General features: G+C 47.3%; 1 protein-coding gene across 1 annotated transcript in view; it reads left to right on the top strand.

Annotated features, from left to right (window-relative positions):
- The window catches only part of sv2a (synaptic vesicle glycoprotein 2A), a 29,567-nt gene that overhangs the window by 8,912 nt on the left and 7,915 nt on the right, over window positions 1-12,740 (top strand). Inside the window, exons 2-6 of the mRNA XM_040166269.2 lie at window positions 2,996-3,781; window positions 10,673-10,853; window positions 11,207-11,358; window positions 11,689-11,822; window positions 12,399-12,488. Of these exons, the coding sequence (XP_040022203.2) occupies window positions 3,169-3,781; window positions 10,673-10,853; window positions 11,207-11,358; window positions 11,689-11,822; window positions 12,399-12,488 (1,170 nt within the window). The 5' untranslated portion in view covers window positions 2,996-3,168. The remainder of the gene's footprint in view (window positions 1-2,995; window positions 3,782-10,672; window positions 10,854-11,206; window positions 11,359-11,688; window positions 11,823-12,398; window positions 12,489-12,740) is intronic.

Genomic DNA, 12,740 nt, shown 5'->3' with positions numbered 1-12,740 from the left:
CAGGATCGCGACAGCACACAAGATACGAACCCTCCACCTGTTCTCCATTCACAGGGCTGTAAAACCCTCCTCTGTCACTTAACACTATTTGTCCTTTATGGGAGCAATGCAGGCTGGGTAAATGTCAACTGATTGATTATTTTCAACATTTTGAATGTGCATTCAGCTCTCTGATAAACCTGCACAATGACGAGCATTCAAACAAACGCTCTTCATATTTCCTTCCTTAACAAGCTCATGGCCCAACACAGGTCTCCTATTCCATAGATTCTGTCTTCACTGCAGGTTTACTGAATCAAAGTCAGTAGGCCAGAGGGCGTTGTCACGTAGCGTAGCCCATAAACCTCAGAAGGAAGCCGTGTGTTTCAAGTAGTTTGAGTTTATCAAACTGCAGTTTGTTTTTGAGCCCTGAAATCCAGTTTTCTGCTGCAGGTTGGATCTGAGAGGACTGAAGCAAACACACCCAGCATGGCTTACACAGCCTTTAATATATGTACAATGCGGCATTCTCTTTCAGAAGTACTTTGTAAAATGGAGCAATGGTTAAGTTAAGTTTCACTTAATCACTTCAGATGTTCTTGATATGCAGCCTTGTTTTGTGGATTTTTAGCCAGTCATGGTTTGCGTTATTGCTCAAGACTGTTTCAGTGGATAAAGAAGAATTCTCTTGATTTCCAGGTGATTGTTCACTTTGGCATTTTGATCTGTTGTCTTCAGCTTCCATCTTTACCTCTTCCACCTGTTTCCAGTGCTGATCAGCTTGTCATACTGGATAAAATCCTTCAGGGTCCATATTGTCGCCCCTTGTGTAGGCTTCTGTCTGAAATAACCCTTCCAAACGCTCCTGACTCTTTGAAAGGGGCTGAATCTGAGTATTTGTGTTGCAACAAGCTTTTGAACATGAACACAAAGCAACCACTTGATGCAGCCGTTGTCCAGCGGAGGACTCCACACATCTGCTTGCGGGGACAATGGTCACTTTGTTAATACCAAACATGCAAGTGAAAACTAAACTTCATCTGATTGCATAAAGCTGTCATCATCAAACAAACTGATGGTAAAAAAGCACAGTCTTGTATTTCAGGATTCTCTTATTTTAATCGATTTATGTTATTCTGACAACACCCTGACAGGCAAATTGAAAGGAGCTCTACAATAACCGTTAACAACCCCCCCTTACCCCACCCGTGTTTCTGTTTCCGCCGGCTTCCAGTGAGCGTGTGATAGAAAGTCGCTGGTCCCAGCAGACCTTCGGATCGTGTGGTGTTGACTTGAAGCCTGAGTCTGTTCAACACCCCCGAGGCTGCACAGGAAGCTCTTAGAGATTCCCTCCCGCCTGCCTTCCCACTACCTGCTACCCCCCCCCCCGCCTCTTTTCTGCTGACATCTGCTGTCCTTTCCTTGCTGAAATAAAACTATTACAAATTTTAACAAGCAGGAGCAACAATGATACGAGGTTCATCTGCAGTTTATCCGATGTATTTTAACAACAACCGTCCATTGTAGTTTCACGGCTCATTGATATTTAAACTGCCGGTTCAGTCTGATCACTTCCGAGACTCAATACGATTGAGCACATGCGTTACAGTAAAAGAGAGCTCAAAACGGATCCCATGTATTACCGGTTGAAAAAGGATGCTGCGATGAGAGACAAACATGGAGAATGACTCGAGGATGTTAGGCTGGAAACGTCCTGTAACACCTTCTTTACATGCGCAGCATCGGCCATTAGACCTGCAGGGAAGGGAACGTAATGGGCTGCTTCGTACTTCGTTGCCTGTTGTGTTGTTGCGTGCTGCAGGCTCCCTCCCCGCCATGCTGAGCAGCACCTTTATAGAGACCAGAAGGATTTCAGTGTTGGCTACAGCTGCAGTCAATCCCCAGAGACTCCCTCCTGGGTAAACATCATCTCTGCTTGCTCTCATGAGCACATACGTGCTGCCGACGTGTTATCGGGTGCAGGCACACTGCAAACAATCTCCCACCTTAGCTTCAGCAGAACAGGGAATTCAGCTGTGTATTTACTGACCAAAATATGTCATTGTGAGTAAAAAAGCATTTATCAGATGCATCCGAAAGCTATTTTTCACGCCTTAATACTAGTTTTTGAGTTTTTTCCTTCTTTTTCGCTCTATATTGGCTTTCTTGTCAGTGAGCATCATTGAACACAGCAGCTGTGCACACGACTTCCCTCCGTGGGGGCCAAAGCTAAAGGTCCCTCTGTATCATGTGCATCACTCACAGGTCTGCCACACACATAAAGCAACGTTTATTTGTTGAATTTTAAAATGTTTGTGTTTTTCTGGCTCTGAGTTTTAATCTGCGTCATATTTGTGTTGAACTGACCAGGTCATCTATGTATTCTATGTTTGTCCCTGAGCAGATGACTGTCCGTTCTGCTCTTTTTCAATTACTAAAGTTCACCCTTATTGTTTGTGTATAGGTGCCGTTTATATATTATTTACAGCGTGTCAAGCGCCCACCAGAGTTCACAGGTTGAATTCACGGGTGTCCTCAGCGGGAGCTTCTATGTACGTGTTTCTACACAGCAGCACCCGGCAGCCTCCTGCAGCACCCTGCAGCACCCTGCAGCACCCTGCAGCCCTGCTCGACAGTCACAGGTGTCACAGCAGGGATCCATCTTATGACGGCTCTGCGCCACAACGTAAATGCCACACAATAAATGATTTGTGGCCGGCTGAGGAGAGACAGAGCCAGGAGATAACTGCTGTTAAGTCATTATAGGTCAATGGGCCCCAAGACTCGGAGGTCAGAGGTCAGCACCTTGAAGCCGTTATGCCCTGTTTTCTTCCTCTGCCACTGGCGCCGAGGAAGACGATGAGCCCCGCAAATGTCAACTCGATGTGAATGCCAGTGGTCCTTCAGTATGAGTTGGCTGTGATCTAGATTGTGCTAACGATGGATGTGTCCCCGTCACATGCACCAGTGTGACAATCGCGCTAACACAACGCCTTTTTCTTTGCTTGTCCCCCAGGATTTTGGTGTCCTGCAGCAGCAGTGCAGTGGAGCAGGGAGCTGTCCGCGGTTCTGAACTCACCAGCAAACAGAAAATCCTCCCCCTCCCCCCACGGTGTACACTCATGTGCTTGGGCAACTCCTGATAGCTCCCATTCCTAGCAGCAACTGACCACCACCTCCGCATCCAAGATGGACGACGACGGGCGCTACAGGGACGGGCGCTCAGACTTTGTCCGCGGCGCCAAGGACATCGCCAAAGTGGCCAAGAAACAGGTGGGCAAGAAGATGGGACGCGGTGCGGACAAAGTGGCCGACGAGTACACCAAGCGCTCCTACAAACGTTTTGAGGAGGAGGACGACGACGAAGACTACGGCGGCACGCCAAGCAGCAACGACGCCGGGTATTACCGCAACGACAGCCGGGCCAACGACGACGAAGGTCACAGCGACTCCACCGAAGGACACGACGAGGACGACGAGATCTACGAGGGGGAGTACCAGGGCATCCCGAGGGCCGACTCGGGCAAGACCGGCGGATTGGACGGGGCGGCGGACGCCCAGGCTCAGCAGTTCAGGGATCTGTCGGCCTACGAGGCCGAGCGGAGGAAAGACCAGGATGAGCTGGCCCAGCAGTACGAGACCATCCTGCAGGAGTGCGGCCACGGCAAGTTCCAGTGGACGCTCTACTTCGTCCTGGGGCTGGCGCTGATGGCGGACGGCGTGGAGATCTTTGTGGTCGGCTTTGTGCTGCCCAGCGCCGAGAAGGACATGTGTCTGTCCGAGCCCAACAAGGGCATGCTGGGTAAGAATTCCCGATATTTTCTGTTTCTGCGTTTCTGCCCGTTGAGCGTCGTGCCACCGCTTTGCATTTAATCTTAGCAGTTGCATTTGCAGTTTATCCTCCGGTTACCTTTTCGACAGTCGAGGAACCGAGGAGTTAGCAGAGGAACTACAGCTATTTAAGACTCAGCTGGCCATGCCGACTCTGAACAGCCGTAGATTTCCAATTGAATCCGTCAGCCCCTCTGTTCTCCGCCTCAGCGGGTCCGATGTGTGTGCATTTCTGTGCCGAAGGACTCTGTTCGCCTTCCTCCTGTTCCTCCTTCCTCCTGTTTACCTCCTTCGCCGTATATGCAGCATGTCGTTCCCTTTGCCCACTTCACAGCATCGTTTTCCTATGCCCATGTCCAATCGGAGTCCGACCCGCCTCGCCATCTGTCACTGGCCGCCCGGCACGGACGCCACGAACGAGGGCCATGAGGTCTGATGGCGCCAACCTCAAACACACTGTTCAGTTTACACGAAGGAGTTACAACATATGTATTTAATCAAATGAGTAAATACAACACAACATCTTCCACAATCTGGCTTCAGTGGGTGAAATATTGATTGGCAACAGTTATTATTGTCCTGCTCTGTTGGACATGAAGCATTGCCATGTGTGTTGATGGCGGCGTATTGAGCGTCTGCGCTGTTGGGTGATGAACATCATGAAAGAGCACTTGTGCCAACAGCGGCCCTCACGCAGCCCTAACGAACGTCACCCTCCGACAGATCAATTCAAACCGATTTTTCCAGAGGTCACATTAGATGTTCTTTTACATTTGCAGATGTTTTCAGTTTGGGAAAAACTCCAGTGAGCTTTTTGTTTATTTTGATACTCTTATAATATAGTAGCAGCAGCTACTACCAAGCTAATGAAGTCTTACGTAACCACACAAGCAACGTCCATGCAGGTGATTAGTGTCTCTGGTGTGTGACATTCACTCTGTAATGTGTGTGAGTGTTTGTTTCCGGTGCAATGGTGCCAAAAAAGAGACATACGGGACGCAAAGACGGTCATTCAGGTAGGAAAACGTGAAGGACGCAAGTTTAATTAAGAACTAATTAAGAACTAACATGGAAGAAATAGTGTAACAAGCTAAAATAGGTTACTTTCAGCTTCACCCCCCCCTCCCCCCCCCTCCTCTCCTCCCTGCTGGATTTGTGTCATGGCAGGGGGGAGCCAGTAGGGAGACACGACCACCCCCCCCTTCTCTCTGTTACGCAACACGCCTGACTCATTCTAGAGAGCCTCTTTTGCTCACGCCTCTCTGCATCCCATAATTCCCCCCCCACTCCCTCCCCCCGACCGCCGCCCTCTTCTGCACGATGTCCAAATGGAGCCTCCTCTGCCGTCACAGCGGCAGCCACTTGGAACCATGTATTGTGCGTTTGCGTGAGCGTGTACTGTATTGTGTGTGACGGTTAATCGCCTGCAGAATACGAACTGCCTCACAGCCAAAAACAACTTGCATGAAGACGGAGAGAAGCATTCAAAGACAAACAGATCTGCTAGTAAAAAAAGAAAACATCCACAAAAACAAACAACCTTTTTCTGCCTTTTTTCCTCTGTTAGATGTGTTTATCTTATAGCATATATCACACATCGCATATCCTTTGCATGTCTCTCTCCGCCGCAGAAATGAAGGAAATAAAAAGCAGAACCAGTCGAGACCGGCTGTGAAATGACAGCCGTGATGCGTGCGTGGTGCAGCAGCCTTTGCACGATGGAGGAGACACTCTGCCGGCCTGCAGAGAGCCACAGAGTGGTTGTCATTGATTCGTCCTTGTTGGAGAGCTGCGGAGGCTGCGTCTGCAGCGCTGTTGGTTTGTTTTAGTGGGAGAGAAAGAACGGTTTGTTACGGTTATTTGTTTTATGCTGCAGCTCTGAAAGCAGGTTTTGAGGAAAGCGCAGGAAAAGGTGCATTTTAATCAAAATAGATCTAAGTGTAGGAGAAATGGGGGAGAATGACTATGTTTTACACCTGTAAAATGTTGGCGGATGAAATAGTAAACATTTTGTTGAACATTATTTTTGATGGAAATAGCTTGGATAGTAGTATTGGCTTATTACTGAAAGGAAATATAAATATTTATCTATGATTATAGTCTGAAGTTGGAAATCTTCTGTAGTTACAGTCACAAATGATTGTGTTGTCAAGGAACCACATCGCTTCACTCAGATTTGATCGACTTTGACTCTAAGAATTCTCAAATTTTTTCTCATTTGGTAAAATTTTCTATTAGAAGTTGGAAGTTTTAAATAGAGGTACACCATGTCCTTTTTATAGCACCACAAGCATTATAAGTCTATTCAGTTAACTTTTTTTCTCTTCTGACAACGTATAAGTTCAAAGCTTTTTCTCTGAATATGATAAGCTCCACAATTTAAAATGAAAAACACAGTTGAGGACTCTTTACCAGACTGACCCACAATAGTAAAGTCTCTTAATAGAACCTGGTTCTTCACTGTATGCAGAACCACTGCTTTGGTCATTTCTGACCGTGTGCCAAATGGAGCTTTACATGCAGGTGACTTCACAGGTTGCGGTTGGGAGGCGTGTCCCGCCCTGTTTGTTTTGTCTTTGACACCTGCGTTCACAGCGCAGCGCTCATCGGGCGCACGGCGAGGCTTTCCGTCGTCGGAAGTCAGCGCCGCCAAGTCGGCCGATGAGGGCGTGCTCTCCGCTCCGCCGCCGCCGCCGAGGCCCCGGCCTGCCGCCTCATTCAGAAGGCCCCCGTGCGCTCTGGCAGAAAGGGAAAAACTGGCTATTTATAGAGGCCCCACCCCCCCCCCCCCCCCCCCCTCGCTCACGAACACAGAGACACAACCCTGCACACACACACACACACACTTTCTCTTTCCATGTTCATGCATGTTCACACACACAAACAGACACACACACACACGCACATTGCCCAGCAGCCTCTTGGTGCTCTGTCACAGGGCAGTCTGCCTCCTTTCTCTTTTTTTCACACACTCTCTCTCGCTCTGTCCATCCTCCCCTCCCCCACTTCCTCTCCGGAGCGATGAGCTGCTCCTCCTCCTCCTCTCTCTCGTCCTTTCACTCCCCATCCTGCTCAACTCACTCCCACTCTCCCTTTTGAATACCAGAACATGTTAATTATTAAAGAGCGGAGCAGACGGCGATATTTGTTTGTGAGTTTTGCACATCCCCAAACCCCACGTAACCCTATACCCCTTAAAACACATATTTAAACCTATTTAACTGAACCAAATGTACGTAATCGTCAAATAAGTACAACAGGAATCTGATGAAATGAACCAGATCAATGGGCGGAAATCCCACAGTTGAGGGAAGGGAGTTAATGATTCTTTAAGTGTCCATCAAGTGGCCTTCTGCCTTCAGTAACTCTCTTCAGCCTCAATTGGTACAAATTGGCTTCTTAGATTATCAGTCTGCTTTGTAAAGCTTTCTATGGTGATTAATCGGTACAAGTGTGTTCTCAAGAGAGCCCGTTGTGTGCAAGCTGCGAGGTCACAAACTGCTTTACCCTTTGAATATTATAACCAGCAACATTTTTGCTTTCGTTAAAGCTTTGCACTTAAGTTATTCTCCCGGTCGATTAAAGAATAGTCTCTGTTGTCTTTCAACAGAACTGGTGCTGGGACTCATGGCTGCTAGATAACACCCGTCTAGTTGTTCCCATGATAACAAGGTCATAAAGAGGCCGGTATATGGCTCTTCTCTGAAGGCCAGTTGGTGATGACGGAGGCGGATCAAGAGGGAGATAATGGTCCCGGCGCAGCGAGTGCTGACGGGTCAGTCCGGCAGATTGCCGGATTTCGGAAGATGCGCTTCGTTGCCGCCTTTCTGTCGGCCCGATCGCCACCAAGCGCTGCTCCAGTGCGCCGACGGCGGCTTTTGAGCCCGGTCGTCATCGCCGGCGGCCTCAAGGTAGAAGCGCTCTTACAGCACACGGGAACGCGTAACACGGGCAGATGGGGGAGCACACGCCTGCTCTTGCACACAAAGAATCGTCTGCAATCAGTCAAACGAGGGAATGAACCGCAGCGCTGACACAGAAACACGCAGAGGGAATGAGTCACCAAATACAAGGATGAACCCGTTTTTTTTTATATCACACCCTGAGTGCTAAACTCTGCTTCCCCCCCAGTATTTACATGTTCAGATTAGCGTGTTTCACTGTGCGTGATCAGCTTAAAGCCACAAACGACCCCATGATGGCTCGTCCGTCCGGTTTGTTCACCTCTTTCAGGAATAAAGAAGCCAATTGCTTAATTGTTCGTGAAGGAAACAGGATCTTAACAGTTAACAACACACAGTGATTACGCATGAAAAGTGAGTCTATAAACGTGAAGTGATGATCATTTGAATAATTCTCCTCTGTGAGCCCAACAAGTCAAATTCCTTTTCTAAAAAGGTTTTTTTTACATTCTGAAAGAACCATTTGGTGCAGGGCGATAGCTTCAAGTTGATTCACTTCTTTCCTCCCTTGGCGTGTCGAAACATTCAAAGCACACGGCTAAATACATAAAGTGTGTCCTTGTATGTGGGTGGCACATACAAGTTCTCAATCACCGAAAATCTCCACCTCATTAAGACGATAGAGTCTTCTACCGTCCCCACCCGGACCTCCTCGCGAGTGAGCCTTGATTTGAGCTTGTTTTTTTTTTTTTTTAACTTCTCAGCCATTCGTTTGCAGTAATGAGGAGCCGCTGTCTTTTTGGCCCGCGGGTGTTGACGGTGAAATTGATTTTCAAATCCACCGAATCGACTTGTGGCCGCTGGAACGGGATGATTAGCAGCGAGACGGTTGTTGATTTTGCCATCGGGATGAAGTATTTTACAGCGCTGCAGAGTTGGAGAAATATGTCAAGACTGTTGGCAGGATGTCAATGAGGCAGCAACTGCTAGAGAGCTGCGTGTGAGTGTGTGAGTGTGCGCATGTGCGTGCGTGTGCGTGCGTGGCTGGCTTGAAGAAGCACATAGGACGTGAGTCACGTTGGCACCTCAAATCACAAGACCGGGTTGACAACTTTGCTTCCTGGCGACGACTCTCTGAGGCGAGAGAGCAGCTTTCACCGTGATGTTCAGTCGGTTTTAGGTACTTTTGTTCCATGATGCTATTTTTAATTGTTATGCAAAGGTGATGAGTTGACATTTTGGGGTGTGTGCTGTTCATTATTCTTGCATAGAGTTGGAGGAGGAGATTGACTATCCTGACCTTAACTACTCAAAGGTCGATGACTCACTTTAACCAAACTCGTCTGCCTCCACCAGCTACGTGCAGCCGAGATCTTGCCGAGATTTGCAGTGGGATTCATATTGGCACAACACTTGTGTAAGCTGATTATTGTGGCAGAGCAAGCAGGCAATTAGCTTAGGTTGTAGGGGTGTAACGATTCATTTTAACGATTCGATTCGAATCGCGATTCATAGTTGCCGATTCGATTCATGGACGATCTGGGTTAATTTAGAACGATTTGATTCGATTCCGTGACTTGAAATCGATTCAGTAACTTTACTGGACAGTGCAGGCAAAGTTTCTGAGATCGCTGTTGTTTCTTGTAAGGAAATCAGGTTTAAATTAATTATGGATATTGTAGACAAGCAAACAACAATTAATGGCAAATGTATTAACCTTTTATTTGAATCAAGTGCCATTTTCAATGTAAACATTACACAATAATTACACAATGTTTGGATTAATTCACAGAACCCCGGATTTGCAACCACATTGCAGTATTGTAATTGTAGGGTATCACGTCTTTACAGCTAAAAACTTGGTAGTTGTTACTGTGATGCTGAGTTTGGTGCTGGCGAGGCCTGAGGCGTCTGCAGAGCTGGAGTTACCTGCTGCTGCTGCAGCGGTGACGCTGCTGGAGGTCCTGACTGTCGGCGTTGTTTAATCCCACGGCGCCTTAGTAGATGGCCGGAAAGATTCGTCGTGTTTCCGTGTTTTTTTATTTGGCTTCTACATTTTCTACAAACAGTGACCGACTTATTTAGAACACCTCCGTGTTTGCAAAAGCCAAAATGTTTCCACACGCTGGATCGATAAGTTGGTTTGTAAATGTCTCGCTCGCAGTCGTCTCCTCCACGCTGTGTTTTCTTGTTGTTCAGAGTTTTGTACTGATGACGTCACAGACAGGCAGACTGAATCGAGTAACGTGTCTAAAGTGCTAAAAAACAAACAAACAGACACACATCCATACAGTTGTTGTGCTTAAATCCAATGTGCAGTTTCCAAGTATCGATACAATCGATTATGTACCATTTCAATCGATTTGTAATCGATATGTCGTCCGGAATGCCGATTTGCGGAGCACAGATCGATTCAGTTGGATCGCAGGAATATAAATTGATTAATCAATTCAGTGGATGAATCGTTACACCCCTATTAGGTTGGCATATATAATGACACCCTTACCAGCGCCTCTAAATGTCTCCTAATAAAACTTTACATTGTGTTGGTTTAATCTGTAGACAAACCGAAGGGAGAAAACAACAAGTTGGTTCACTGTTTCTGAGGTTTATGAGCGTCTGGACGCTCGCTGCATAAAGGTTCAGTTCAACAAGTGCTATACAGGAAATATTAATATTATTGTAATTATAATCTTGACACCCACCGCCTATGCTCTGGTGGTTCATTGGCGCTCTCTCTGTTTGCTTGAACAGTCCAATAAGGCTGCCAAAGGAGCTCATTTACTGGGCAGTGGAAATCTAATGAGAGGGGACGTAATACTATTACTAATAATCACTGATTAATAATAACTCATTAACTCATTATGATCTGTTATCGCTCCCCATCACGCTGCCCTGCCGTTACTCTCTTATCCACTAACTCTTCCGTTGCTTTGTATCCCTCCCCCTCCTGCCTCCAGGCCTGATCGTGTACCTGGGGATGATGGTCGGGGCCTTCGTGTGGGGCGGCCTGGCCGACCGGATCGGCCGACGTCAGACCCTCCTCATCTCCCTCTCCATCAACAGCGTGTTCGCCTTCTTCTCGTCCTTCGTCCAGGGCTACGTCTCCTTCCTCTTCTGCCGCCTGGCCTCCGGCGTGGGGTAAGAGGGGCCGACGGAGACCAGCTGTGGTGCATCTCGACACACTCGAGTGGCACAAGCCTTATCAGAAAGGATTCATTATTTGCTTCCTTGCGTCGGAGTCTCTCAAGGCAATTTCTGGCGCTGGTGTTTTCCCCCAAATTCATCATGTCTTTCTTGCTTCTGTCAGTGGCTCCCTTCCGTTGTTCTCTTTTTTTCTTTCTTGCAGTATTACCTAATTTCCTTGCTGCCTTTTTTTTAAATGGCCGTTTTCATCGTGCTTCTGTTTTCGCTCGGCTCTTCTCACTGCTCCATCTCCCGCTCGTCCTTTAATCGTCTGTCCCTTTTTCAATTCCTCCCTCTTTGCTCCACAGCATCGGCGGCTCCATCCCCATCGTGTTTTCCTATTACTCTGAGTTCCTGGCCCAGGAGAAGCGAGGAGAGCATCTCAGCTGGCTCTGCATGTTCTGGATGATCGGTGGTATCTACGCCTCCGCCATGGCCTGGGCCATCATCCCTCACTACGGTGCGAAGCACAAACCGGTCACACAAGGCCATGTGGATAGTGAACGCCTGTTAGTTCATGTGTCACTTAGCTAAACATCACTCCTGAGATGATGAGATATCATGGTTTGCATTTGGAAAATACTTTCCACCACAGTCATTTTCATTATTTTGAGTTTCTATTAAAAGAGTTTAAATAAATGCCCACAGCCAGAACAGTACAGTGTCAACGGAGGGAGCTTCTTGTTCACATAAATCAAGACTTCCTCTCTCTCTCCCCTCCCCCGCTCACTCTCTCTCTCTCTCTCTCTCTCTCTCTCTCTCTCTCCCCCTCTCTCCCCCCCTCGTTCAGGCTGGAGTTTCCAGATGGGCTCGGCCTACCAATTCCACAGCTGGCGTGTCTTTGTGTTGGTGTGTGCTTTACCCTCTGTGGCGGCCATCTCCGCCCTCACCACCATGCCGGAGAGCCCTCGCTTCTACCTGGAGGTGAGCCGGCCAGCGCTCGCCGCCCTCAGTGGAAATATACTGACTATATATATACTATAAATATCATTTAAATAAATGTTGACGTACTGAAGGCATGAACAGCCTTAAGGGGAAAAGGAGTCGTGCGCTTGGAGCTGGAGACAAAGTGCTGCGTACACGCTTTTGTGGAATATTATCAATAAATAAATATGTGCATATATAGATACCGAAGCATGCTAAACAGTGAGGTGCTGTAAGGTACTTTTATTGCTTTTTCAGTGTATCTTGAATATTTACAGAGTGACCCAAAAAGCACAAGATATTTAAGATGATTGACAGTTTTTAGCATTTTGGTGTATTTTTGTAGCATTTGTACGTCCAGTATGCTGATGATTGTTGCGTTCAAAAATGATTACCGTACATACATGTAACTGTTACAGTGTTACACGTGTTACACGTGTAACGCGGTTTCATTAACCACAGCAAACCGTAATGAGATGTTAAAATATTGGATATGAGGAGCTTCAACCCTCCCAAAGGTCACTTCCGTACAACATGAGCACTGTCTAACAATCTGCTTTTGTTCCTCTCCTCCAGAACGGAAAGCATGACGAGGCGTGGATGATTCTGAAGCAGGTCCATGACACCAACATGAGGGCCAAGGGCTACCCAGAGAGGGTCTTCTCTGTAAGTCACACTATCCTTTGTGTGTCTGCAGTGTGTCTTCACACAGTGCGTCTGTCTGCAGTGCAGCTGGTTGACGGCTCTGTGCTGCATACATTAGCATGTTAATTGCGTTAGGACAGACTTTCTCTATTCTACTGTAATCCCTTACGGCTTCAAGGTTCACAGTACATATTAATACGTAAATGGGATGAGGTGACCTGTTCTTACTACATTAACAACTGTTAACTATCAATACTAGACACATCTTATGTC

The sequence above is a fragment of the Gasterosteus aculeatus genome, chromosome 20 (genome assembly GCF_964276395.1).
Source record: "Gasterosteus aculeatus chromosome 20, fGasAcu3.hap1.1, whole genome shotgun sequence".
In the NCBI taxonomy this organism is placed as follows: domain Eukaryota; kingdom Metazoa; phylum Chordata; class Actinopteri; order Perciformes; family Gasterosteidae; genus Gasterosteus; species Gasterosteus aculeatus.
Note: the sequence above shows the minus strand (reverse complement) of the source record. Positions and strands in the feature narration are given on the sequence as shown.